This window comes from Quercus robur, chromosome 6 (genome assembly GCF_932294415.1).
Source record: "Quercus robur chromosome 6, dhQueRobu3.1, whole genome shotgun sequence".
In the NCBI taxonomy this organism is placed as follows: domain Eukaryota; kingdom Viridiplantae; phylum Streptophyta; class Magnoliopsida; order Fagales; family Fagaceae; genus Quercus; species Quercus robur.
In genome coordinates this window covers 22,623,767-22,651,712 of record NC_065539.1, presented here as the reverse complement: position 1 = coordinate 22,651,712, position 27,946 = coordinate 22,623,767, and the positions used below count along the sequence as shown (strand labels likewise).

At 32.2% G+C, this 27,946-nt stretch overlaps 2 protein-coding genes across 2 annotated transcripts; one reads left to right on the top strand and one right to left on the bottom strand.

Annotated features, from left to right (window-relative positions):
* Positions 1–11,134: 11,134 nt before the first annotated feature.
* LOC126733290 (ethylene-responsive transcription factor ERF110-like) lies at positions 11,135–13,375 on the top strand. The gene is made up of 2 exons (XM_050436525.1): positions 11,135–11,824; positions 12,389–13,375. Exons 1-2 carry the CDS (start codon positions 11,386–11,388, stop codon positions 13,144–13,146), a joined length of 1,197 nt encoding a protein of 398 aa, XP_050292482.1. The 5' UTR covers positions 11,135–11,385; the 3' UTR covers positions 13,147–13,375.
* Positions 13,376–17,116: 3,741 nt separating this feature from the next.
* LOC126733289 (26S proteasome non-ATPase regulatory subunit 12 homolog A) lies at positions 17,117–24,320 on the bottom strand. The gene is made up of 12 exons (XM_050436524.1): positions 24,159–24,320; positions 23,870–24,064; positions 21,552–21,659; positions 20,876–20,980; positions 20,688–20,744; positions 20,349–20,545; positions 19,120–19,219; positions 18,936–19,048; positions 18,663–18,816; positions 18,486–18,563; positions 17,628–17,869; positions 17,117–17,514 (listed from the first exon to the last, which is right to left on the bottom strand). The coding sequence occupies exons 1-11, from the start codon at positions 24,159–24,161 to the stop codon at positions 17,651–17,653; spliced, it is 1,329 nt and encodes a 442-aa protein (XP_050292481.1). The 5' UTR covers positions 24,162–24,320; the 3' UTR covers positions 17,117–17,514; positions 17,628–17,650.
* Positions 24,321–27,946: the final 3,626 nt, after the last annotated feature.

The following is a 27,946-nucleotide window of genomic DNA, read 5'->3' as shown; positions in this document are numbered from 1 at the left end:
TGCTACGTTTCACAACATTTTTTTTATAATAAATCTTAAATGGTAAGTTGATACTAGTTTTAATTTGATTCCATCACTGAATTTTTTTTTTAATTTTTTTTATCCACTAATAATAGTCACTAACAATTTCACCTAATTGATTTTATCACATATATTAAATAGGGTGATTGTGAAATCCAAGTCTTGCCAATAATCACTAGGCACAACTTGTCTTTAACACATGCCATGTAAAATTCTAAATTTTTTTATAATAAATCTTAAACGGTAAGTTGATACTAGTTTTAATTTGATTCCATCACTGAATTTTTTTTTTTAAATTTTTTATCCACTAATAATAGTTACTAACAATTTCACCTAATTGATTTTATCGCATATATTAAATAGGGTGATTGTGAAATCCGAGTCTTGCCAATAGTCACTAGGCACAACTTGTCTTTAACACATGCCATGTAAAATTCTAAAATTTTTTATAATAAATCTTAAATGGTAAGTTGATACTAGTTTTAATTTGATTCCATCATTGAATTTTTTTTTTTTTTTTTTTTTTTTTATCCACTAATAATAGTCACTAACAATTTCACCTAATTGATTTTATCGCATATATTAAATAGGGTGATTGTGAAATCCGAGTCTTGCCAATAGTCACTAGGCACAACTTGTCTTTAACACATGCCATGTAAAATTCTAAATTTTTTTATAATAAATCTTAAATGGTAAGTTGATACTGGTTTTAATTTGATTCTATCACTGAATTTTTTTTTTTTTTTTATTTTTTTTATCCACTAATAATAGTCACTAACAATTTCACCTAATTGATTTTATTGCATATATTAAATAGGGTGATTGTGAAATCCAAGTCTTGCCAATAGTCACTAGGCACAACTTGTCTTTAACACGCCATGTAAAATTCTAAATTTTTTTATAAAAAAAATCTTTTGTGCGAAGAGTTGAAGACTTGAAGTCCCTTGAAAAGCATTCCTGAATTTTCGTGAAAACAATTGTTGTTGGGAAGAATTGTAAGTAACGTGTATGAATAATGAGTAGGGAGGTTTTTGACTGATTCTGATTGCAATTTCGATGTTAAAACTTATAAACAGCCCGAGGTTTTCCCTTTTAATGAATACCGGAGAATGATGGAAAAAAAAAATCATGTTAATTAGTAAAGTAAATTTTATTAGCAAAGCAATCTTAGACTAATCAGTACTCCCAACATGTTTTTCATCAAAAAAAAAAAAAAAAAATCGTAATATATAAATATTTGTATTATTGGACTTATTGTTTATAAATTGGTCCCCGTACTCATTATTAGATATTTTTTTTTAAAATTTTTTTGATTTTGGATAAAAAGTCTTAAATACCTAGCAAATATAGGGGGTCCAATCATAGTAATTATGGTTAAATGATGATTAAAGAATTATTCCCATTGTTTCTCAAAAAAAAAAAAAAAAGAATTATTCCCATTTATACATATTTTTTATGTGAAAAGCATGTAAATATTATCTTCACCATTTGCATTTATAATGAAGAGGATGTATTTTAATGTGAAAATTTAATGATTCTAGGAATTTTTAGATTTATTTGAGGTCCATAGGGTGGGGATGTTTCTTTCTACAAAATAAATATAATGTCAATACATTTTTTTTAAAATATTTGATAATTCAATAGTAAATATGTCACTAGTTGTATTAGACTCTAGAACAAATTCTATGAAATGGCTCACAGTGCCCTCAAATGACCGTTTCACCAAAAAAAAAAAAAAAAAAAAAATCAAATTTCTAGTCAACAAACGGAATATTTATGATTTTATCCGAAAGTCTTATTGGTTCATTACCTTCTAGATGCATCCAAAGGTAAAACTCACAATTCCATAAAGCAGTGCCTTCTTTTTGAGGGTGGTGGAGTTGAATTTTCAAATCAGTTGAACTCAGAAAATAACAGTTCATGTAAATAAATACAAAGACTTTGGACTAAGATTTGGAATTCAACCCAACATGATTTGTTTCTTTCAAAAGAAAAAAAAAACTCTATCAGGCTTTGTCTGTGTCAAAATTAGGAAAAGTTGGTTTATTTGCTGGAGAATTTGTTCGATTCATTCATGCAAAACGCATGTTAAGTAAGTTGTGTGGACTTTGTAGAATTGGAGTAAACTACTTCACTATCTGGTCTAGTATATTATTGTCTGGGTGGTGATTCCTCTTTTTTGGTAGGTGGGTCAACAATTTAGTGGAGTTTTCACAGCTCCTTTAAGTCCCGCGAGTTACAACGGAATTGAAGTGTTGTGGGCCTTACAGGCTCAAATTTTGGACCAATGTCCAATAGTGAACCAAAGATCCAAATATAATTAGTATAATCTTTCATCATCAATCGTCAATCATACTGGAATTCATTTGGTATTATTCAAATGTTGACAGCAAGTATTGTGTCGTGTTCCTAATTCTTTGGAGTTAGCTCCAGCATTCTATGTGCTCAAGTAAAAATTTGGCGAATATATATTTTTGGTCTCTAAATTGATTTTGCTCCTAAGTCAAAACCTAAAATTAGAAAATAAATTTTGTTTTAGTTCTTACTGTCAACCCAATAATAAAAAACTCCTACGTAGCAAATGGAGTGCCCTACTTGTTGATATGGAGCTGATGTGGCCATTAAAATGTTATTTAAAAAAAATAATTTGACATTTTTAAATGCCATGTCAGATTTAAATTAATAAAAAATTAAAACTAAAAATCTAGGTCAAAAAATTAAAAAAAAATTAATCTAATTAAATTAAGAAAAAAAAGCTTTGTCAGTTAAAAAAATTGAGTTCCTATCCAAAAAAAAAAAAATTTGAGAAAAAAAATTTATAACAATTTTCTCAAATTTTCTTAGTCACCAAGCACAACATCACAGAGATTAAAATTTCCAATATTTAGACCAAAATAAAAAATTAAAAAAAAAAACCAACCTAATACTTACTCTACTAAATAAAAAACTTGTTATAAAAAATAATAATAAAAATAAAAAACCCACCCCAGAACCCCAACCTGAATCAATTTAATCTCTCTACCCATTGAATTTTTGACTTCTCTTAGTATCTGTCTCTCTAATTTCTCTTTGATTTGCTCCAAACCCAGACACCCATGGTCAAATAAAACAAAACACTCTCTCTAGGGACCAAAACGAGAATTGGTCTAAAATATAAGGACCAAAAGTGTATTTTCGCCTAAATTTTTTTGTCTATTTTACTATAAAAATTTACTTTTTTAAAAATATTTTTATTTTACATACTCACTTTTCAAAATACCATACATATCAGATTATCAATTTTACATTTAATTTCATTAAAATATTAATTTTTCTTAATTGTTTTTCTTTCTTTATACACAACAACCATCATTCACTTTCTTCATTCTTTCTTGTGATACATGAAGAAATAATAAAAAAAAAATTAAATGCAAAATGAATGGTGTCAATATAAATTTACATGTTTATTATAATTGTAGTAAATATGTAAATTTACACAATTATACACATATTGATGTTGGTCACTTTTAGGCAAATTTACTCAACTTTCTATTATACACCAACTAATGTAAATGTTTTTAGGTGAAATGATTTTCATTAGCTTATTTAGTTTAAGAAAAAAAAAATGTTAACTGTATAATAGGATATCTAATGCAAAATAAAATAAAATTTTAGGTGAAATGATTTTCATCAACTTATTTAGTTTAAGAAAAAAAAAAAAGGTTAACTGTATAATAGGACACTTATATCTAAAGCAAAATAAAATTTTAAAAAGTTGTATGCAAGTTGATGGTGAAAATAACTAAATAGAACCTTATTCTCTTACTCTTTTTTAGTGATTAATATATTCTTTCTCCTCACGCACATTCTTTTTTGTAATGGTTGTTGAGATAGTTGTGCTATTTGTGGTAATTGTGGAGTTGGGTTTGCTTTTTTATTATTATTATTATTTTTTTGGGTGGTGGTGGGCTGGGGGTGGGTGTGGAGATTGGTATGTTTGTGGTTGTGGGTGCGGTGATTATTGTGGCAATGGTCGGTTCTTACTGGCTTTTGTGATATTATTTTAATGAATTATATGATAAAATAACAAATAATAAAGTCAAATGTTCAAAGGACATTTTATCGGAAGTTCAAATTAGACCACCTCTATCATCAACCAACCAGCGGTTACACTCCCTTTTTTCCACTATTCATCGGTCCTAAAGAATAGTTGAAGACTTGAAGTCTTCTATCCTTTTTATGCATGTTGCTGTTGGACTTTCGAGTTTTATTATTCTTTTCTTTTCTTTCTAGATAATTTTTTGAACGTTGCCTTTGACTATCTAGGGATTTTTAAGTGTTTATCGAATTGTACAAAATAGAACTAGAGTTATTCTAAAAACACGAATTTATCTGTTTTCATAACTATTTTATTTGAAAAACGGTAAATGATTTTCGGTCACTTTTACATAAACTTGCTAATTTATTTTTGTCACTCATAATTAACTATATAAAATAATTGTGGCAAAAAGTGTAAAAAATTATGATCTATAATTTTTTATAAATGAGAAAATAAGGGTATTCTTTTGTCCAGACTATAAGGCCCTCATTTTCTTGTGCATCCTCTTACCAAGGAATCTGGGATTATATTATGTATCCACACTGGTAATCAAAAAGAAATTATTGTAAAAGATTGGATGGTATGCTTGATGTCATCCAATTATAGTCCCAAAGCAAAAAGATAATAAGAGCATTCATATTGGTTTCCATAAAGTAGTATAAGAGACTAATCAAGGAATGAACCCTAAAAACGCCCCCATATTGGCTTCCCTTTGCATTCCCTAAAATAACTATTTGTTATTTGCTACCATGCTTCCTAAATGTATTAGAGAAACACTATTCATTCTATAAACACCTTCTCTTTTTTTTTTTTTTTTTTTTTTGCTTGATAACCGAATTTTTTATAATAAGAAAATTTGTTTTGAAAAGTATTAAAAATATATAAAGAAAAAGAAACATTTTAATAATAAAAAATAGAATATAAGATAAAGAATCAGATTTAAGAGTTTGAAAAGTGCTTAATTTTTTTGAGAAAAAATTAAAATTGAAAATGTTTAGTTAAAATTAAAAAGTAGGTTCTTATTTTAAAATATGGAGGAAATTTTAGAAAAGCCATTGTTAATATTCTAACACTCCATTTGTTTCGATAAAAAATATTTGCAAGACAATATTTTCTCATTTTACGGTGTTTGTTTTGCTGTAAAATATTTAGTCAAAAGTAAAATATTTTCAGTAAACTAAATCAACCTAGGCAAATTTGTGTAAAATATTTTACATTTGAAATTTTGGTAAAATATTTTACAATTGCTCTCTAACTCTTATTGCGACAACTCTCATGCTATCTCTCCCTCTCAATTTTCTCTAACAGATCCTTCTCTCACCCACCAATCTTTCTCTCCCAAAACCTAGTGGCACCACCCACCTACTGCTCCACTACTGACTGACTCCACACTCTCCTACCTCCTCTCATCTCTCTCACGAAGTCCATTGGGATTTGACTGCTGAACGGGGGCTTGAGTTTTTAATGGCTGCTTTGATCTTGCTGGTGGCTGTTCCGATTTCGCCGCCGTCAGATTTGTTGGGTTGTTGGATTTTCAGATTAGATTCTTCATGATTTTCTTTTTAGGTTTTTGATTTGGTTTTGTGGGTGTTTTTGCCTCTCTAAAATGGATTTTTGGATTGTTGATGGTTGTTTTTTGGGTGGTTGGTGGTTGGTTTTTTGGTAGTTGGTGGTGTTTTTTTGAATCTTTGGTGGTGGCTGGTGGTGGTTTTGATGGCTATGTTTTGAATGGTTGGTGGTAATTCTGATGGCTGTTAGGTGTTTTGGTAGATGATGGTGGCCGATGGAATGGGATTACAATGGGTATGTTTTTGTAATGGTTGGTGGTGGCTGGTGGTGGTTGATTTATATTTTTGCAATTTTGAGGTCATAACACTTGCCAAACACTTGCAAATGGTTTATAGTAAAATATTTTACATTTGAAAATATTTTATGTCGAAACAAATGGAGTGTAAATGTCAAAGTAAGTTTTCTTATTCTTTGAACATTCATGTATACTATATAACTATGTGTTTAAATTTTATTGAGGAACTTATTATACTACACCTAAGAAATTGTATTTAAGTTTTATCCTATAAATATTGTACCTATCTAGGGAATAGGGAATATTGATGAGCATGTGGGGGTTAATTATTTGGAAAATTAATACTAATCTCACTTCAGGTATGTAAAATTACAATAATTTGATTAAATTGTGTATATATTTTTTACCTCAAAAAAGTGTAACAACTATTATTTTTTTAGGGAGTTTCAACCTATGACATTCACTCTTGATGATAACTCTTTATCATCAGACCAAGATACTAATCAGTTTTTGGTGTAGGTAGGGATTGAATCTCATATTTCTTATTCAACCTTCGATGACTTTACCAGTTGAGCTAACTGGAACTCACAAATTTTAATTTATTCTTAGTAATCATTAGACTATAAATTATTTAAGGAAGATTGTAGTTTATTAGTTATAGTCTTGGAAAATACCAGCTTATTTTCTCAAAAGCTCATCGTTTTGCATTCAGTTTTGTTTATTTTGTTTTTGAAACATTTCTTTTTAAAATTCTGTTAGAATTAAGCTCAAATTTTTTTTTTTTTGAAAATAGGATAGGAAATTTGGAAAACTATAAATCAAAATCTAACAATCTCCATCACTGTAACTGTTAAATTATAAAATTAAAAAAAAATTGAGATTCCCTAATTTCATACTAAGAATAATTAGGATTTTCAGAAGAAAATGCCATTAATTTGATGAGAAAGTCAATTAAAAAAAAAAAAAAAAGATTGTTCATTCTTTTCACTCAATCAAAACCATACACAAGACTTTAAAGACATCAAGGTATACACTTTCCTGGTTTCTCCTATAATCATAGATACTATATATAAAAATTTAAATTAAAAAAAAAAAAAAAAACTAAAAACAAAAAAAGTCTCCTTTGAACTCCATTGAGTCATTGACTGTCACTAGTTTTTTGTTTTTTTATTTTTGGTCGACTGTCTGTCAGTGTCACTATTTAAATGCAAAGAATTTAAAACAAAAAATCGACGTAGGGAATAGGATTTAGAAAGAAAGAGGTACGCATCTTCGCTTTCATGGTGGTCCAATGTCCATATAAGTATTTTAGCTATATATATATATATATATATTGCATTTGTACTGTTGTACACATATCACCTTATCTCTCATAAAAAACAAAAAAAGGACATCACCTTATATCTGTCATGATCAAGCTGTAACTAATCATGGTATGAGCGTGTGAACTATGAACTTTCTCACCTAATTAAGTTTAGGAATAATAATAATAATAATAATAATATATGATACACAAAAAAGTGCTCTTTTCTATGAGCTTTCTTTACGTTAATGAACTTCAATTTTGTGTACACAACCATCTTGATAAGCCCGCTCTTAAAGAAATCTGTTTTTTTCTTTTGTCCAAACATTCTGTAGTTGAATATTAATTTGAACTATAAAGATCTAAAAAGAACAAGAAGATATTTGCGAAATAGGTTGGCGGTGCGCATATTGTTTAAGAAACAAAACCAGCAAATCAAAATTAGTTTCATATTTGTCGTGGATGAGGAATAAGACTTGTGTTTTGTCATTGATCAAACAAAGACAATTTGGATTCATCAAATGTAATACAACCTTCACCAATTGATTTGATGCACCCTTAATTAATTCACATATATAGTTAAGGTTAATAAGTAACGCGTTAATGATTATTATATCAGCATACGTGTCCATCAAGTTATATATTAGTTGTAAATTACTAATTAAAGAGAAAGGTATGTTAAAATCTAATGTTTTTCCATTCAGCCAAAAAAAAAAGAAAAAAAGTTTCCCATTTATTTTTTTATTAGTAAATTATGGAGACATATGAGTAATAGATTTTGAAGTTTGAATCCACAGCTTTACAATTCATCCTAATCTTATCAAAAGAAACATATATTTTTTAAAAATAATTTTTGAAGCTGTAAACCTCTCTTTTGAGAATACCAACAACTATTAGAACTACAAAACTATTGACACACACGTATCATTTATTTATTTGACTAAAAAAAACACTATCTTTATCCTAATTTTACACCAACTATCATTTGAAATATAAAGCTCTTGACACCGAAATATCATTCATTAATCTTAATTTTAGAAAAAGTACTTACTTTATCCTAATTTTATAAGTAAATTGTACTTTTGGTCCAACTTTTTAGACTTTCACAATGTTCATATCTTCGCAGTTTAGCAATAGATACTATTAAAAAAAAAAAAAAAAAAAAAAAAAAATTTATTCATCCAAATCTTATGATTAGGAAAGAGAAATAAGTTACTGTTCCCCTTGTGAGCTAGTATAGTCAGATTAGGAATTTAGGAGTATCCAAAAATAGGTAAATAAAACTGTACTTGTGGTCCATCTGTTCAGACTTTAATAATAAACAAAGGTTTCACATCTTCGCAGGCATTAGAAAATAGAAATAGATAGATAGCATCAAAGTAAACCGCGTGGTGTACACTCTGAATCTGCAGCTTTGACTGAAGTCAATGCATTATCCGTTGACAAAGGGTAATAAAAAATCATCAACTTGAAGATTTTAAAAACCACCGTTTTTGTGAACCAATCAAGTCGGTCCACAGCAACAACATTACGACAAATAATGCCTCCCTTGGATTAGGATATTCTTGTAATGTGATACTACTACTTGCTTTGGTGGAACCCCATTCGTTCAGGCTTATTACATAAGGTTTCACTTTATTTCTCAAAAATTAAAATAAGGTTTCACTTTGAGCTACGTTTCCAACCTTCTTGTTAATTTGAAAAAAAGAAGAAGAAGAGGTAGTCTTCAAAATTGTCATGAGTACTGCAATTATGGCATTGAAAATTATTACATTATCCTAATCTTTTTTCAAGAAGAAAAAAGAAAAGAAAAAGGAACTTGTTCATTTTGTCGTTCTTCCTTATTTGGCATAAAACTTAGATACAGTTATATGGTTGCATTAAATTCAATAATTTTAGTTTATCGGTTAATTACTTAATGCAACCACATGATTGAATTTAATTAATGAATTTAAGAAAAACCTAAGAAATTGTACTTGAGTTTCATATTTTTAATATATAAGAAGGGTTTTACATATGTTAAAGAATAATAAAATATTCAATTTTAAGATGCAATCCACACTTTTTAGAAAGAATAATTTACTAGTTTGCAATCACAAATTCATTAGCGTTGTATGTACTTTTCTTGGCGTTTATGCACAATTTGCATAGGGCAAACTAATGAATTATTGACTAGTACATTTTACTTTTTGAGAAATATACATTACAACTCATAAATTGATTATTTAATATTGTTTAACATTTGTTTTTAGAGTACTTGTTAATAATAATAATAAAATTCAAACTTTCAACATCAACATACCGTTAACAATAAATACGAACTACAAACTTAGACCACTCAATATTGCTACATTTGACTTGATATAGCAAAATGAGAAGGTTTTAAGTTTTATTTTTATTGTAAAAGCAATTTTCAAACACTAATGTTTTCACCCACCCCAATTTTTTATTTTGCAGTGTGAAATTATTGACTAGTGTATTTATCTTTTCAAAAAAATGCATTGTAACTCATAATTGACGCTCAATTTTTTTATTAATTTTTAAACTCATAATTGATTATTTGACATTCCTTCACATTCCTAATTAGGACACTCATTGATAAAAAACTGATAAAGAATTCAAACTTTCAACTATGACATACTTTTTAACAATGACTACAAACTCCAAAGTAAAATACCATTGCATATTTGTTGCATTTGACTTGACACATCAAAATAAGAGGGCCTTGGCCCTCTTGGGATTACATTCTTAATACTTAAAGCAATCTTTTGAACACCACTAATATGTTCACCCACCCCAATCTTCCACTCTGCTCGGTGTGAACATTTTCTTGTTGAGTATATCCGCTAATAAAACAGTCCCCATCTCTTCATACAGATATTTGAAAAGAAAGTATCACCAAATTTTTAAAATTTTTTTTTTTTTTTTGTCTCAAAAGATGACCTTGTCGTTGTCTACAACATCATGTGAAACGGCTCAATTTGGCCGAAAAATATTTAAATATCATGGATTAAAGTCTCAACTCCTCTCAATTGAGCCTTATGTCGGCCTCTCCAACACCGACTGATCAGAAAGCGGAAAGAGGCTAGGGCCTAGGAGGTACTACATGTATGGCTCCAAAAGGGTCAACTTGGGTTCCCCCACACTCACTCAAAATAGCCGACCAAGGCCCGACGTTCATACCGCGTTTTGACCCTTAACAACACTAACCTCCGTGCCTGCCCTCCATTTGCCAACTTGTGAATTGTGATATTTCCACCTACACAATTACAACACATGCCCACAAAACAAAAAAAAACCAGCGAATATACTTTATTACCCTTGACCAATTCTAGAACAAAAACATTTTCATGATTTTTTTCAACGTGGCAAATTGCTATGGAAGCAATATTAATTTCAACACTATTTTTATTATACACCTATCATAATAAGCAATATCAAAAATTGTAAAAAAATTTAAAAAAAAAAATGCTAAATGTACTACCAATTTTACTATAATTTTTTTTTTCTTTTGTGATTAATGCCACTTCAATAACATATTAAATCAAGACTTTTGTAAACGGTGTATTTGTTAGAGGCTTGAAAAGGGCCTCACCAAAAAATAGTGTAACAAAAACTAGATATGGACTTTTAGACGGTATGTGATAGGTGACTTGATTCTTTATAAAAAGTCAATTAACTGTATTATAAAATTCTACTTTTTCCTGCACATAAATAGAACCATAAGTGAATAGTCCAATTAGTAGATATTTTTTGGATAATTGGTGTCCTAAATTTATGAGCTATGCTGGGCCACAATTTGCTCATGTGACAAAATGTGATTGGTGAAAAATGTGTTCCCACATGGACCTACCATCACCGCATGAGCGGGCACAAGTGGTAGCACCAGCATCAGTTTAAATTTATTGTTTATTTAATTATACCGTTTGCTTAAGGAAGAAGAAGTTTGGGAAGACCGAAAACCAAAACCGACATAAATCTCCATATAGAATTAACGGCGGCGGCGCTTAACTTTGATGCCCATATATTTACTGCCATCGGGTCCTTGAAACTAGCTAGAGTTGCTTTTGCTTTTGGTTGGTCTGTGACTCTCTAATTAAGAAGTTGCACTTGCACGTATTCGAAACAGAGAGAGAGAGAGAGAGAGAGAGAGAGAGGGTTTTGCTTAATTAATTTTTCATGTGTATGCCAAAGGTGGCGAATCCAAGAGACAAACGCGAGCTTCATACAGATGAAGGAGCTGATAATATTGATCATGATGAATGGTTCTTATATCAACCTCACACACAAAGTGGAAGTGTTGGGCTAGGAGCAACAACAAGAACTTTGCCAATGTTCTCAGGGCTTATGAATAGGGAGACAGAGATGTCTGCTATGGTTTCAGCTTTGACTCATGTGGTTTCTGGGGATGTGCCTTTTGGTTTGGTTGATGAGTCTCATTTCACATCAACCCTGGCTTCTGCTTCTGATTCTGCTTCTGGTTCATCTTATATCGGAGTTGGACAAAAGAGAGGAAGAGATGAGGATGGTGGTAAAGATTTGCGGGAACCATTTACAAGGCTTTCTAGAGCTTTCGGTGACTTTAAACTAGAAGGCTCATCTAATTCTGGTCTAACAGGTACTATAAACCAAAACAATCTCTTTTGCTTTTTTTTTTTAGTTTTAAATTTTTTGATCAACTCCCTCTTATTTGCAAATGATTTTATGTGCAAAATTCTATCTTCAAACCGTAATTTCTCTTTTCATGTTCACTATTTTACACTTCTCAATATATATCTGCAACCTTCTAAAACCATTTATCACTAGCTATCAAGTAGTAATCTACCTGGTGCAAAAATAAATATGGCAAATGAATTTGAATACAAAACAGAGCTCCAATATTTTACATTCTCAATCTTTTTAGTATTCTTTGTGTTTTTGGGGATTTTTTTTTAAAATATTTTGTAACTTTATGTAAGTTTTGATATTGCATGCATTAACTTGTGCATGTTCTTATAACTCTAGTACAGAATCTAGTAGAGTATTACATTTACAAAATATTGCAAAAAAAGAGTGCTCTGCCATCATTATCACCACCAAATTATATTCCTTGCCAAGAAGACCACCCTGTTTGTCACTTTTTCTTAAGTGAAAAAGACCTGAAATAAACTAACATGTTTCACTGATTTTCTGTCATTTACAGCTGAACAAGGCTCGAGTATTAGGACAAGCACCACAACACCGACACAAACAGCATCAACTCCAATATTCGAATACAACAGAGATAGTCATCCATCAGAACAGAGAAGAAAATACAGGGGAGTGAGACAGAGGCCATGGGGCAAATGGGCAGCCGAAATAAGAGATCCATTCAAAGCTGCTAGAGTGTGGCTTGGCACATTTGACACAGCTGAAGCCGCTGCACAAGCCTACGATGAAGCTGCTCTAAGGTTCAGAGGCAACAAAGCTAAACTCAACTTCCCCGAAAATGTCACACTAAGGCCTCCAAATCCCAATTCTCCAACGACCCAGTTCACCATTTCTGATCCTCCAAATCCCCTTTTGCCCATTCCAACTGACTCCATTGCTAACTCTCAGTCTCAAGCATTACTTCACCACCACCATTTGCATGGCTATCAACCTTCATCTAGAAACTTTTTTGACTATCCCCATTTCGAGTTTCAAGGGCAACCAATGAGTCTATATGATCAAATGATTTTGTCATCTTCAATGGCTTCTCATTTCCAGTCGTCTCCTTCATCAATATCGTCTTCTTCACTTGCTTCCTCTGTTTCCTCATCTTCTCCTTCACCACCACCACCTTCACTTTCTCTGTTTTACCCTGCTCCGTCTCCTGTTCACCTTGGACCGGTCACTAGTGCAGGTGCAGCCACAGAATTTTCAGCACCGGCTTGGTCAGAGACTAGTCATCATAGTAGCAGTAGTCATTCCTCTAAATAATTTATATATTTTTTTTACTTTTACCTTTCTTTTCCTTTTAATATTTTTCCTGTATTCTTTGTTGATCAGTTATGAGGTTATGACTTTTGCTTTAGTTTGGTATTGAATATTGACTATTGATACAAATTTTGTTCATCCTAACAAAGCTAATGTAGAAGTCACTTAGTCACCTGTATCGAAATTGACCAGTTTTGATTGTGAAATGACGACTATCCATTTGAAGTGAAAAGATGGATCTTGTTTAATAAATCAAATTGCCCAAAAGCCGTTTAATTCATCTTGCTGACTTTGTTGTAGTGCCTTGGATAAACTATAACCAGAAGATGCCTAAGTTTTAATTTCGAAACTTTGAAATGGACATTTCTTTTAGTTTTGAAAAAGGTATACAAACCCATGTGATTTATTGGTTGTTTATTGTTGAACACGAAACCGTTTGAAGTTTTGAATGTAATACTTAATTTATGTGCAAAACATTAAATATGCGAGTGCACCATTAAACATGTGAATTACTCGTGTAATGATATACGTTCATATTTAAAACTATATTTTTATATAAAATTATATTATATCGAGTTTTGTATTACATTTAAAAACAAAACCTATGAGAATTAAGGGTTTTATTTGATGGGGTAAACCAAAAGAATCTACTGATTTTGTACATCATCAACATTATTAATAGTTTATATGTAAACAACATCAAACGGGTTGCCATTTTTTAAGAGATTTTATAAGGTTTAGCGTATCTTTCCTTTGATTTTTTTTATATGTGGAGGAGGATGATGATTTGAATCTTAAGTTCTTTACTTTCTTGTTCTTATTTTTAATAATAGAGGAGGAGGATTTGAATTTAAGTTTTTCACGGCGAATTGCAGTGTGTAGAGTATTGATAAGGCCATTGCTTTGATGTTGACACCGAATTTTAGGTAAATCATAGAAGATCCTTTAATTGTGAATCATATGTCTTGGAGAAAAAGACAAATTTTGAAAAAAGGATCTTAGGAAACTCGATACTAAATCAAGCTAAAAGTTAAAATTTGGACAAGTAATGAAATAATTAACCAACCAAAACTCTAACGGGGATCGTCAAGGCTCAACTTTCCACATATAACTTTCTCAAAAAAAAAAAACTTTCCACATAATAAGTGACAAAAAAGCCAAAGCTTTTTGGACTTCTTTAGCGATATTTTTGCCGTTTTGCCTATATGATGTTGCTATAATAAGATTAAGACAAGTTGTGAGATTGAGTGAAAATAGAAGTTTTGTAAAATTAAAGTAATAAATGATGATGTACGTATTTAGTTGTTGGGAGGATTGAAATGTGAACGGGATTTCCCTGTTTCCAAGAGCCTTCTTGAAGTGAAGAGGTTGTTCTTGTTTGTTCTTTGCGTCTAGTGAAGTACTTTGCTTTTCCTTATCATGAAAGAAAGGAGTCCTTTACTGCTTCTTCACGTCATTGATTACGTGGTAGCACAAAAGAGCTTCTTCAGTTTCCACATTCCACGTTAAAAGTTGAGGAATAGCCACGTGTTTGATACTATCCTCTTTTAGATTTTTCTCGTATCTCTCCCCCACTTGGCAGGAGTTTCTGCAGTTTTGATTCATTGATTGTGAATTTTCTAATGTAAAAACGCCACACGTTTGCAGCGCCGCCAAGTACGTAATTCATTGATTACAGTCCGTAAGAAGGGCATGATTCCACACATGCCCCACTTTGTCATATACTTTATCTTAACTTGTATATTTATTAAGTGGTAATTTAAATACCGATGGTGATTCCATGTATTAGTGTGTTATCTAATCACAAGTTGATAAATATGTAAATTACAACAAAGTGTGTAATCATAAATTATTCAAACAAAAGAAAAGGTCAAGTTGTTAGAAAAAAACTACCCATTTTTTTCACACCTATCTTACAAGTTTTTACATCACTTTGAACAGAAACAGTAAGGTTTGAAAAAAATCGGTGATTTTCTCCATTCTGTAACAAAATTTCTAAATAAAACAATTAGTGTTCATGCGCACCAAAGACATTCACAATAATTCACTTTTTTTCCTTTATGTTAGGGTGGACCAAATTGAGGTGAGCGACAACTCTATATTTGAGAATGTAAAAGTAGTTGCGAATTTTTAAGGGGTTGTAGCAAAATTGTGAAGAAAAGCCTAATAATCATGGGAATATATTTTTTGAGGTGAATTTGAGAAACTTAAAAACTAACCCATATAAGATTTATAGTTGCACTAACACTTATCCTATCCTATCCAGAGTTCTTACAAGTTTGATCCGCCTCACCCCTTCTCTCTCGGGAAGAAAAAAAAAAGCTACCATTTATTAATGTTAACCATTTATCTTGGGACAAAATTTAGTTACAAAATTAATTGTAGACTAAAACTACAACCGTACTTAATATAATAAACATTATTATATATTTTGAAAATTTGATCACTGAATTGCATATTCTTTAAACTCTTAATACACATGTCAAATTTTGTGTCAATCGGATATTATTTACTATATGATCTATAATCTTATATTTTATAAGTAATTTTAAATTATAAAAACGTGCAATTTAAACAATTTTTTGATAATATAACTATTAATTTTTAATTTTCTAGAAATTTTGTAAGTATAAAGGGCATAAGAAGAAGATTTAATCTAATGGTTGATTTGTAAGCATGGAGAACATAAGAGAAGAGTAAGGTTATAGCCTAAAGTTGCAGGCATACAACTAATTTTATAACTAAACTTTGTCATTTATCCTGATACTCACAAAAGACAAAAGGGCGGAGTACCAAATATTAGGCAAGGAAACAAAAGAATTGACCAACTTAATTACAACCACCAAGTCTAAACTTCAAAGTTTTGAACCAATCAATGACTATTACTTGACAAACAAATCAAGATTGATTACATTAGAACATTTTAATTAGAGATGACTCAATTGTCTCATTAAAAAAAAAAAGAGATGACTCAATTGTATGCTAATCCATTCATAATAGAACACTTCTAATACAAATTTGATTTTCTTTATAGTTTATATTTTCGCTCTATTTGCTTTCTAAAAAATTAGTCATTTTTCAAAAAACATTTGCTATAAAGCTATCTTATTTTTTTAATATTTAGTAACAATCTTAAATGAGTTGAAAAATAATCTCTCAACTTCTCTTAATTAGTTTCCTATGAGATAGAATTATTTTTCAAAAAAAAAAAAAAAATAGTGGAGAACAATATCTAAAAAATTGACCAAAAATAGTTTCCTTTGATTCTTTTTTTTTTTTTTAATTTTATATTACCAAATACTAGAAAATACGAAAAAATATTTTCACATACAATTTTCTATCAAGAAAAAAAAAAAAAAAGAACGTTTATACCTCAAATTTCACTAGCAATTCTTATGATTTGTCTTGAATAGGTGCGTAACAACTTTTTGCTAATACTTCCGTTTTTTTTTTTTGTTTTTTGTTTTTTTTTTTTAAGAAGAATGCTAACACTTTCGTTCGTGTTGCAAGTTGCAACTAAATTCGATGTACGTTGAATATTGTTGGACAGGCATTGACCAATTTGAGACCAAGTTTAATCATTCTTTCTTTGTTTTATACAGCTTTCATCATTTCCCAAATTATTTCAGCCAAAATGGTTGAAAAAGTAGCTTCCAGTGTTGTGCGAGTAATCATTATGCAAGTCCAGTTGAAGACGTGAAACTCCACACCAATAAATAGAACCAGCTAATATTAGAATTAAGATTTTTACATGAATTTAAGAGCTTGTCAATTTTTTTTTCTATTAAAGGACTTGCATTTATTGGTGTAGAGTACCACAAAACTTACATATTTCTTCGTAATAATTGTCCATGTTGCACAGAACAAACAAACCTAAACAACCTTTGATGGGTCTATTCATACAACAATTCCACATATTCTGGACTAGGAAACTTGCATATGCGAAGGGCATCAATTTGAAGTAACAACCATCAAAAGCTAAAATGCATTGTAAAATTAACTGAAACATATAAAAGCACAAATGACTTTAGGTTGGAAACAATATGTAAAAGTTAAAATAATCTCAACAAAAGCCTAAGAAAATAAATGAAGTGGTGCAATCAATTTCTTTCCACCACTACAAACAAGCCCATTTAGGAGGTTCCTGTCATTAGTCAGTCGCACGGAATGTACCGGCAGTATACAACAATGTCCCTTTGAGTTCTGGCAAGCATATCCGAGTTCTCTATTTCTGACCTGACCGGGGGAAACAAATAACTAAAGGAGAAAAAACCTGATAAATGCATGCCTGACAAACCCGGTCAGCCAAGGTGATAAATCTATATTGTTCTCACTTCAGTCCACAAAATGACAGCTTAATTTAAGGCAATCCTGCATAAAAGGTTTAAGCAATAGTGTCACCTAAAAGAAATGATAATTTTTTTGTTTGTATTTTTATATTTCTCAGCCAGGTTAGAGAGAGAGAGACAGAGAGCTAGTTCTACCGGCAGGTGATGAAGTTCATTTTTCAAACTTTCAGGGCAGCTTTGTGAACCATGGTTTCTTTGTGTATTTGGTGGCAACTCTTCTCAACAAGATCAAGCAGCTTCTCCAAGTTCATCGCCCACGAGTTAAGAATGTCATTGCTATCCTTTGCTGTCTGGAAACAGACTATTTCCATTGGCCTGTCAATCTTTGCCATCAGTGCCTTGGACACCACCATGTCTGAAAGATGCTTCTCCGCTTCCTAAATTGGAAAGGACAAATGGAATCAATTAGAAGAGATACAAATCTTGCCTTTATAGAACCGTAGCATTAGATTGCCATGTTAATCAAAAAGTAGGAGAAAAGGAAGAACCCAAATTCAACATGGGATTTGAACTTTAGTAGTCAATATACTAAGCAAATTAAAAACAATGCGGTTGAAGTACCTAACTATACCCCCACACTTCCCCCCTTTTCCTCACCCACTAGTGATTATTCAAGGAACAACCTGTTGTCCAGCAGATGCTCCAAGATAATCACAGGGAGGGCTAAATGTCACATAAAATGTTCATATTCATTAGGATAAAAGAATTCATCGTAACTAGAGACTTCGTGTCTATTTGGCTAACTTATTTTTGCTACTATTCATGGATTCCATTATACTTTTTGGTACTATTCATAGGTATCACTATACTATTTCAACTAACATTTACTTTTATCTACAGTACTTTCAGTAAAAAAATTTCAGTTTCAGCAAAAAATAAGCTGATCCCAAATAGACCTTTCATATTCATTATATGTATAAAAGAATAATAATTAATAAATAAAAAAAATACAGTAGAGACTTCATAAACTAAGTTAAAATCACATCAACAAACCTGGATACTGAGGCACAACAGCTCTGCAAGTCTCTTCAAGGTGATCCTTGCGTAATATTTTGAAACAACAAGAATGTTCTGAAAAAGGCAAAGAATAAATTGCAAATGAATAATGATTAGAACATTGACAAGTGAAACAGCAGCACCTAACTGCCCTGTCCTCTAGGGAAAACTTACATGTTCAATTACTCTCTGTCTTAGGTCTTCTGCTGCTTTGTCACCCAAAGAGCCTCCAAGCATGCTCTTTTCATTCTCAAACTCATCCTTGTATGCATTCCAAAGAGATGTCCATTGGACGACCTCCATTGTGACTAGTTGTTTCAACAGCAACCTATGTATAGCCCCCAACAAAAAAGGGAAAACCTCAGCCATCAACCAACATTAACAGCAGATACTGAATAAGTACACCAGTGGTAGATGCACAAGCAACACTAACATCAAAATAAGTACCTAAAATTTGGAAGCTCAGAAAGATTCTTATCGTCCAAGGTTGAGTTAAGAAGGCTTGATTGCATTGGATCATGAGGTGCCAAAACCAAAAACCAACAGATTTTCCTCAGGACCTACAGGTAGAACAATGTCAAGAGGAAGTTTAAGAGTATAAAGGAAGAGATGAAATGAAAAGAAGCTTTACCGGAGTCCACAGTGCTGGGTTCTCTTTGACAGATGGAATGTCATAAATTGCCTTATAGCAACGACAAATTTCAAGGTAATCATTGTTATGGGTATAATACCTACAAAGTTGATGAAACACTGGCGTAAGACATATACGTGTTAATTTGCATTTAAAGTAAATATATAATCATTACATGGAGGACCATTAAGACAGCTGATACGAATCAATTCTGGAAAAGGTAAAGTATAATGTTTTCATTCAGCCATCTTTCCAGAACATCAACATTGACATGGTTTATGAAGTACCAGTAACGGAGGTGGTGGTATCAAAAGTGGTCAAGAGTGTTAGGGCTTCTGGTTGTTTAATCACTTATATTATTCCTTCATACCAATCCTCAGATAGTATAAGCATGTTGCACCCGAGCAACATATGGAATTCATGGAGCTCATATGCAACTTCAGTTGTCACTTTTCATTCACATCGTAAATCAATCTAGCAATAAAATTTAAAAATCCCTTCTTAAACTTGACAACTAATCATCTCTACAACAGCTTTCATGACATCAAATGGTATGAACCAGATAAGAAACTATATCATAGTGGTCAAAGTAGACAAGTACTACTGCTAAAACCAACTTGACTAGTGGCAATGCCAAATAAGTCCAAGTAATCAATCTGATATTGTTGTAGAAAGAAGACAAACAGTACCATAATAATGTATGGAATTCTCCAATGAGCATTAGGTAATTAATATATTTAATCTATAAGAAAGCAGGTACAATTGCAGGCAAATTGAACAACTAGTTACCAGAATAATGTTTCGTATTTTTCATTGAGCATAATAAAGTCAAGCATCTTATATGATTCTCTGGAAAGTAGTAAGGAACCTATAGCCTATAGGATATAGGCCCTAGGCCCTATAATTAATTAAAATTAAGCTTCTCCCTATAGGTGTTTTTTTTCCCATTTAAACAAATAATGTCAGATCCACACTCAAGTTTCTGGGAAATTTTCTGCTTGAAACCTTGTACAGTGCAAAATACTTTCACCACAACAAACAAAGCTTTAACATTTACTAGAGCCACAAAAGATTATTGCATCCAAGGATTCAAGATTTTAATTGACATTGTATAAACTTTCAATAAAAACTTTGTGAAGGAATCAACATCTGAAAAGAGGCAGAAAGAAATTTATGGAAAGAATAATTAAAAATTGCAGTGAAGAAAGAAAATGCAAGAACCACTCTACCTTATCATTAGTTCATGGTAAATCCGCTTCAACTCCAATAGAGATGGTATATCAGCAGGAGCCTCTTCAACAAGATTGTCACCTTCTTTAGGTTTTTTCTTTTCTTTTGAAGTATCAATATCAAAAACCCTTGGACTGATCTTCCTTGACAGGATTTGGGCACGAACATAATCCTGGCGGTCTAAGCACAAACGTACCTGCAAATTGTTTTTTAAATCAAGTTACATGCAGTTAGCATCAGTTTTATAACACTCCCCCCCCCCCCCCCCCCCAAAAAAAAAAAATCAGTAATGAACAAGTGCTGAGAATAATAAAAACAACACAAAAAGAGGCACATACTTGATCTAGAATAAATGCAATTTTTTCAGTTTTTGCCATTGCACCAAAGGTTTCCACCTGTAGAGCTTGATAGTCAAAAAGTGTAATAGGAAAAAAAAGGGACGGACAACTCCAACAATTGATTGATTTACTGAATAAGAATTAAACATTTAAGAAAGCTATCACCAAATGAAACAACCCAAACTTACTGCAATTTCTTGCATCAAATCTGCAGCTTCAGCTATAAGCCCCTGTCCTTCCTTAATCTTTGCAAGTTTCTTGATCAAGCGAGCTCTTTCAATCTCAACATATATCTACAGAACAATGGATCTTATTTTAAAAAATCAGAAGAAGACATATGGTGTTAAAGGCAGAATTAAGATACAGTTCCAAATATCCAATTCCTTAGGTTTTCCAATTAGTATATGCACCTGTACACAATAGACTTGCCTGCTAGCATCATTTCTACCTGAAAATACCCCACCTATTGAAAATATCCCATTATCCCCTTCACACCATTTTTACCTGAGCAAACTCAATCTTACAAACAGAACATGATCACAATAAAGGAAGGCATGTTCAAAATTGAAGCAAGCAGAAAGGCAGTCTCCAGTGATAGATATTTTCAGTGGAGAATTGTCATCAATTGTCCACATCCTAGCTTTAATCCCATGTTTGTTATTGAAAATTTTATAAATTAAGGCAAAAAGGAAGAAATGAAAACACCGTATGTGCAGCAGCCAAAATGTCAATATAGGAATGAATACACGTGGTAAATAATAGTTGGGGAACCTAAGGAACCGAGTGTTACAAACTGTAGCTATCTGCACTGTATTAAACCAGATACTTGGTTAGGGAGCTTCAAATTCTTCATCACATGCTTACCTTCCCGGCAGATACATTGTTTAGTGTTTTGATGAGCTCTATACGAGTTTCAATATCTGGTGTCTCATCTATATATTGCATTGCTTGCTGGACCATTGCAGTTACAGCCTAGAAAAAACCAAAAGACCCATTAGAAAAAGTATAGACCAAAATATCTTTCGTGTTTAAAAATGAAAAAGCCAAATTACTTTTAGATATTATTTATAGGGATTCACCATCCATTATCATTTAAAGTAATGCATAAAAGATTGAAACTCTAATAGAAAACATGACAAATTCAATGCAGTACAAAGCAGCCTATACCAAGGGCATATACATTCACTTGGATTTATGCCCATACACAAGCACAAGCAAATACATATGAGACAATATGAGTACTGGCAAGACTATATCCACTTATACTCCCAAATTCTTTATTTGGTCAACAGTCTTAACAACTAAAGCCGTTTGCAGCCTGCAAGTCCGTATCATTTTTTATGATCCATCATCCATCACAGCACCAAGATCCTATAAAATTTGCAAACTAAGACATTACTGGTCAAGTTGTTGATTCATTACTGTTTACTCCACTTGATGAATATAGATATGCCAACATATATTCACAAACATAGACAGACAAGCATTTTCATTTAAACCAATATGTTTTTTGGTAAGTAAATTCAAACAAATTTGTGTTAAAATCAAATATCTTTTATCCTAACTACATAGTCAGAACTAAAAAAAAAAATCAATAAAATGCCCCCACAATTTCGAAAAAAGGGCAGCAAAACTAACTTGAATCAATAAGTGTGTGTTTGGCATCAACTTATTTAGCTTTTTGTGGACTTTTTTTTTTTTCCTGAAAATGTGCTAAAGTATACTTGTACTTTGAAAAGGTGAGGTTTTAAAAAGTTGTGCATAAAAACTAAAAGCTAAAAGCTGAACCAAAAAGTTGAAGCCAAACGGGCACTAAATAGGATCAATCAATGATGCAGGGAATGTGTTGGGCTGTGGGATCTGGTTTGGAAATGAATGAGGGAATGGTGAGTTTCTTAGAACTACTAATAGGTGGACAAGACACCTCTGCAAGAACACACAGTTCTAAGAAAGTACACACGCTAATGTCCTATTCAATCAACAAAACTGAGATCACAGCCAAGTGTCCAAATCCAATCAAGTACAGCTTCTACAATTATCCAGAAGTCTACTGAGTTAGTTACAACAGATTAGGATAGGCTTCTGGATCCCTAAATGCATACAACCTCCCATTTGGACACAAACATAGCATAACTAACTAGCATCCCCTTTGTTGTTGCTATTTGAATTATGGCTGCCCTTGCTTGCAGCCATTCAAACTAAACTTAGACAAAATGAAAAAACCTTTAAGATGCTCCTGCAGCAATCAAGCGCACAGCTTTATAGCAACTGACCAACCAACATTTTTACACACAAAAACCCCATTCTCCTACCAGGCTCAAGAATTCATCCTTCTCCATGAAATACACAATTTCAAAAAGGAATACAGGGTAGCAATAATTACAATTACAATACATATAACCCTCAGCTACGCATACAAAAATTAACCACCATAAACCAAGTCACATTCTCATGCCACTGAATCCCTAAAAAAAAAAATCCCATATCGCTTCTCCAAATACACAAATTCAGACAATTCCCCATAAGGAGTAACTATAACTCTATCAAAACACCCATAACCCTAGTTCAAATACACACACAAAACTGAACCAAACCAACGCCCCTAGGACTAAATCAACAAATAACCATTACACCAACAATCCAAAAGGACACAAATTTAAACCCAACCATTACAAAACACACACAGAAGCACAAAATATAGTTTTTGGTTTTCCTTTTTACTTGGGGGTTACCTGCCTAAGCTAAGCCTAGCTAAAACACTATCAAAACACCCACATACCTATTTCAAAAACACACACACACACACACAATTGAACCAAACTACTGCTTCTACGACCAAATCGATGGATACCCACTACACCACCAACCCAAAAGAACATAAATTTAAGCCCAACCATCAACAACAAAACAATTAAAAATTCAAACAATCAGAACCCCAAAACAGAGTTCCTTTTCTTTTGGTAATGGTTACCTCCTTAAGCTGCCTTAACTAAAACGCTATCAAACACCCATAACCCTAATTCAAACACTACACACAAAATTAAAACCCACCGCTTCTAGGACCAAATCAAAAAATACCCATTACACCAAAAACCCAAAAGAACACAAATTTAAACTCAAACCAACCATCAAAACAATAACAAAATTACACAATCGGAAACCCAAAACAGAGTTATTTTTACCTGCTTAAGCTGGCCACGGCGCTTAGACAAGAGAACAATCTGATCGTTGAGAGTGTTCCATGCTCGAGCTTCGAAGCAGAGCTGAAGAATGTCAGTGGCAGCCTTCTTTGTTCCGGCGACATCGCCGGAAAGCCTCATCTGCTTCTCCACATTCAGCAGTTGCTCTATCGATGACTCTAGATTCCCTCCTCCTTCCTGAAAAATAAATTTACCCAGATACAAAATCAATCATAACCCAACAAAAAGATTGAAAATTTAGCTTCAATTTGATACTTTTGGATCTGTTTACCATTGCAATCGTTCTGTGCAAGATCCAAACCCTAGCTGTGAGAGAGAGAGGGAGAGAGGAAAGTGTGATGTGAGAGAGTAAAATAAAATTGATAATAAATAACAGATGGTTTTTTGGTTGCTTTTCCTTTACGAAATCGGATTCCTCTAAAACCGGTTTTTTTTTTTTTTTTTTTAAATAACAGGGTTTTACTTTTATTTTATTTTTTTTCCCCCAAATTGAACACTAGTGAAGTGACTAGGCTAATTTAAAAGGATTAGAAATATTGGAAAGTTAATATGACACATATTAAATTATTAATCTTCATTTAATATACTTTAATTATACATCTCCAAGAGGCAATATATGAAAAACCATTATAATTATATATATATATATATATATATATACTCCTTCAAGCATATTTATAGTTGTATTTTCAAGGATCAATTTTAAGTTTAATATTCTTCTAAAAATTTGTTTTTAAGTTTAATATTATTTTCCTTATGCTTTATTATTTTTTAACTTTCTTATTCAAGTTGTGAAAATATGCTTGAAAAGTATTTATGTTACTAGATTTTTTTAATCAAGATTGCTCGTGTGTTAGAATAGTTCTTGTTGGTTAAGTATTCATTTAATTTCCAATCCAATCTTAATACCATGAACTTCTCAATTTTGTGAATTTTTGAATGTTTTGATTTTAAAAACAACTTTTGCAATTATGTCCTAGTAGTTTTAAATTTTAATACATTATTTATTGGTAATTGAGACACCATTTATTTCTTAATAATTCTTATAATTTCATGAAGTGGCAAGTTGTGATTGAAGTAACATCTTTTTTATATTGATCCACACCACAATGTTTTTATAACATATTGATCAAAACAATCCCTATCAACATTATGAAAAATAATTGAAAATATTTTGTATCTCTAAATTTATTGTATTTGGTTCTTAAAAAAAAAAAAAAAAACTTTGTTGTATTTATTTTGTCATTCAACAACTTTATTGTATAATACTTCCTAATAATATTTGTAGTTTTTTATTTTTTCTTTTGTACATAATTGATCTACATTGATTATATTTTAGTGGGGTTTTGATCAAGCCCATTATTTTGATCAAGCAAATTACTTTGAAAATCTTGAGTTTTTGGTGCCTTTGAAAAGTTTCAAAATGTTTTATTTAAACCTTAAAGCTTCTAAAAACATTTCATATAGTTTTATTATTATTTTTTTTTTTTGAAGAACATATAGTTTTATTTAAACCTTAGAGTTTTGGGTAAATTTCCTTTAAACCTCAAAGTTTGGAATAAATTTCATATAAACTAGCTGATCACATGATGTTTAATGGAATTAACAAAAAAATATGTGATAGAAAACTTAAATAAAACATTTTGAAAGTTTAAGGTTTAAATAAAATACTCCCAAAACTCTAAGAGACCTAGGATTTAAATCCCACCTGTAAGGTCCCAGCTTTTTGTGGCCTAAGCCCACTTAGAATAATGGGTTGTGCCTTTCAAACTTGGCCTAAATCAATAAAAGTTATAAGAGGATGGAAGAACAACAATAATGGGCTTTGCCCGAAGACGACTACAAGGCAGAATTTGTATTGTATTTAGAAACAAATGAGCATAAGGCTCTACACAGATGCTCCCGAGGAGACTTGATTTGTATAATAGTGATACTATTCACTTTCTTCTCCCAATGCTCTTTCTTCTTCCTTTCGATCCCATTTCCAATGCCCTCTCCTTTCCTTATATACCTCTACCTTCATCACATCTTCACCATTCATTTCTACTTCACCTCCCTCCTTTTTTGACACTAGTTACCTTTCACATCTGAAGCAGGTGGTGGAAAAGACCTGCTTAGCTGTGGCTTACACTGTTTAGGTCACTTCCTCATCAATGCGGCTGATAAAGCTGTTGTCTACCATTTAATGCGGATGCAACAGGCTACATCAGGCCAAAAGCTTCCCTACTTCCTACTGACTTCCACTTTCTTCTGATCCTAGCTTCCACTTAGAATACTACAGAGTGTCATGATTCATTTCTTCTCCTCCTCGGGCAACTTCCTTCCTTGGGCCTGTGGCTGGCAGCAATTCCACGTCAATGTCGCGACCTTTCAACTTCCTCCTTCGTCCTCAGGCCAATGCTACGACCTTCCCACTTCATTCTCAGTCCTCAGGCCAATGCTACGACCTTTCAACTTCCTTCTCCGTCCTCAGGCCAATGTTGTGACCTTCCAACTGCCTCCTCGGTCCTCGGGTACCCACACCACCTATACCAAAAATCAATTGATATCATAACATGTTGATAAAAAAACAATTATCATAAAGCAAATATTATAACTTGAAGCTCTATTAAAAAAATCATCGTTATTCATTATAACTTAAGTAATATTATCACCTAACAACTTGGAAGGCCCCATGAGTTTCTTTAAATTTTTCTTTAAAAAAAATGGAAATTATTATATACATATATATATGTAGGGACACGTTTCGCGACGAACCGCAGCAGAGTTGGGTTCGCACGTGAAATGGCCCAAACAATATCATTTGTAGAAAGTGGATTCGAAAGGCTAGGCCTTAGTTACCCAGTGGTGGTTCTAGTGGTGTTCATATGTGATTTAAGCGCTTTCACCCTTGGAGCCTTTCTTCTGGAGGTAGACTGGGAGCCTTTTCTTTTTTGGTCAGTCGTCCCAGCCCCCCTTCTATATTATTTATTTTTTCTTTTATACTAGTCTGCATTCATTTTCCTTCGTCCACATGTAGGGTTGACATTTCCAAGACTGATACTTGTCCTGTCAATCCCAACCCAAAGTTGTTGGGAGTGGTTAATAAAGTTAAAGGATAAGGCTCTGTTAGGTGCAGAGATATGCATGGGGAAGATGGTAAAGGCAGCCTTTCCTAGATATTTTAGATTTCCCTTCAAGCATGTCCCTTTACCGTTTTGCCCCTCTTCTTGGTGGATCTTTGGGTCAGCCGAGGACTGCACTGTCCTCGGCTGCTTCTCCGGGCCAATTGGGCCTTATTATTCTTGAGCTCGGGCCATGACCTTTTTCGGCTTAGGCCTTTGAACTCTCCATCAGCAAGTGGGCCTGGCCCATTAATTATTGGACCCCACAATATATATATATATATATATTTTTTTTTTTTCTGTTACTTTTTTGTTTCCCTTAAGAATTTTACTAGTTAATTATGGCAATAGTATTCCATCAAAGTGCCAAAATACGTATCACGATTTTGTAAGTGGGTAAAATATTAAAGAAAAAGTCTATAAACAATAAACAATTGTTTGATGACTCTTATGAGATATCTATGAGACAAATAACTTATATGGAGAGCCGTTTTATCAAAAATATGTTGCCAAAAACCAATCTCTACTAAACACAATTTCACCAAAACTCTAGGAGCATAAGGAAAAAATTGGGACAAAATGGCCTTATGCCATTTTCACCCAAATTATATAGCCTTATGCCCTACTTCCCAAACTAATTAGGGAAATTGCCCTCTTTTGTAACTCGATTTTCTCAAAATCGAGTTAAAAAAAAAAAAAAAAAAAAATTGGAGCCCTATAGTGACGTTTTTAAGGACCTATAGTGACGTTTTAAAGACCTATAGTGACGTTTTGTAACTCGATTTCATGGAGATCAAGTTATAAAATGCCACTATAGGTCTTTAAAAACATCACTATAGGTCCTTAAAAACGTCACTACAGGGCTTAACTCGATTTTAAGAAAGTCGAGTTTCAAAAGAGGGGCATTTCCCTAATTAGTTTGGAAAGGAGGGCATAAGGCTATATAATTTGGGTG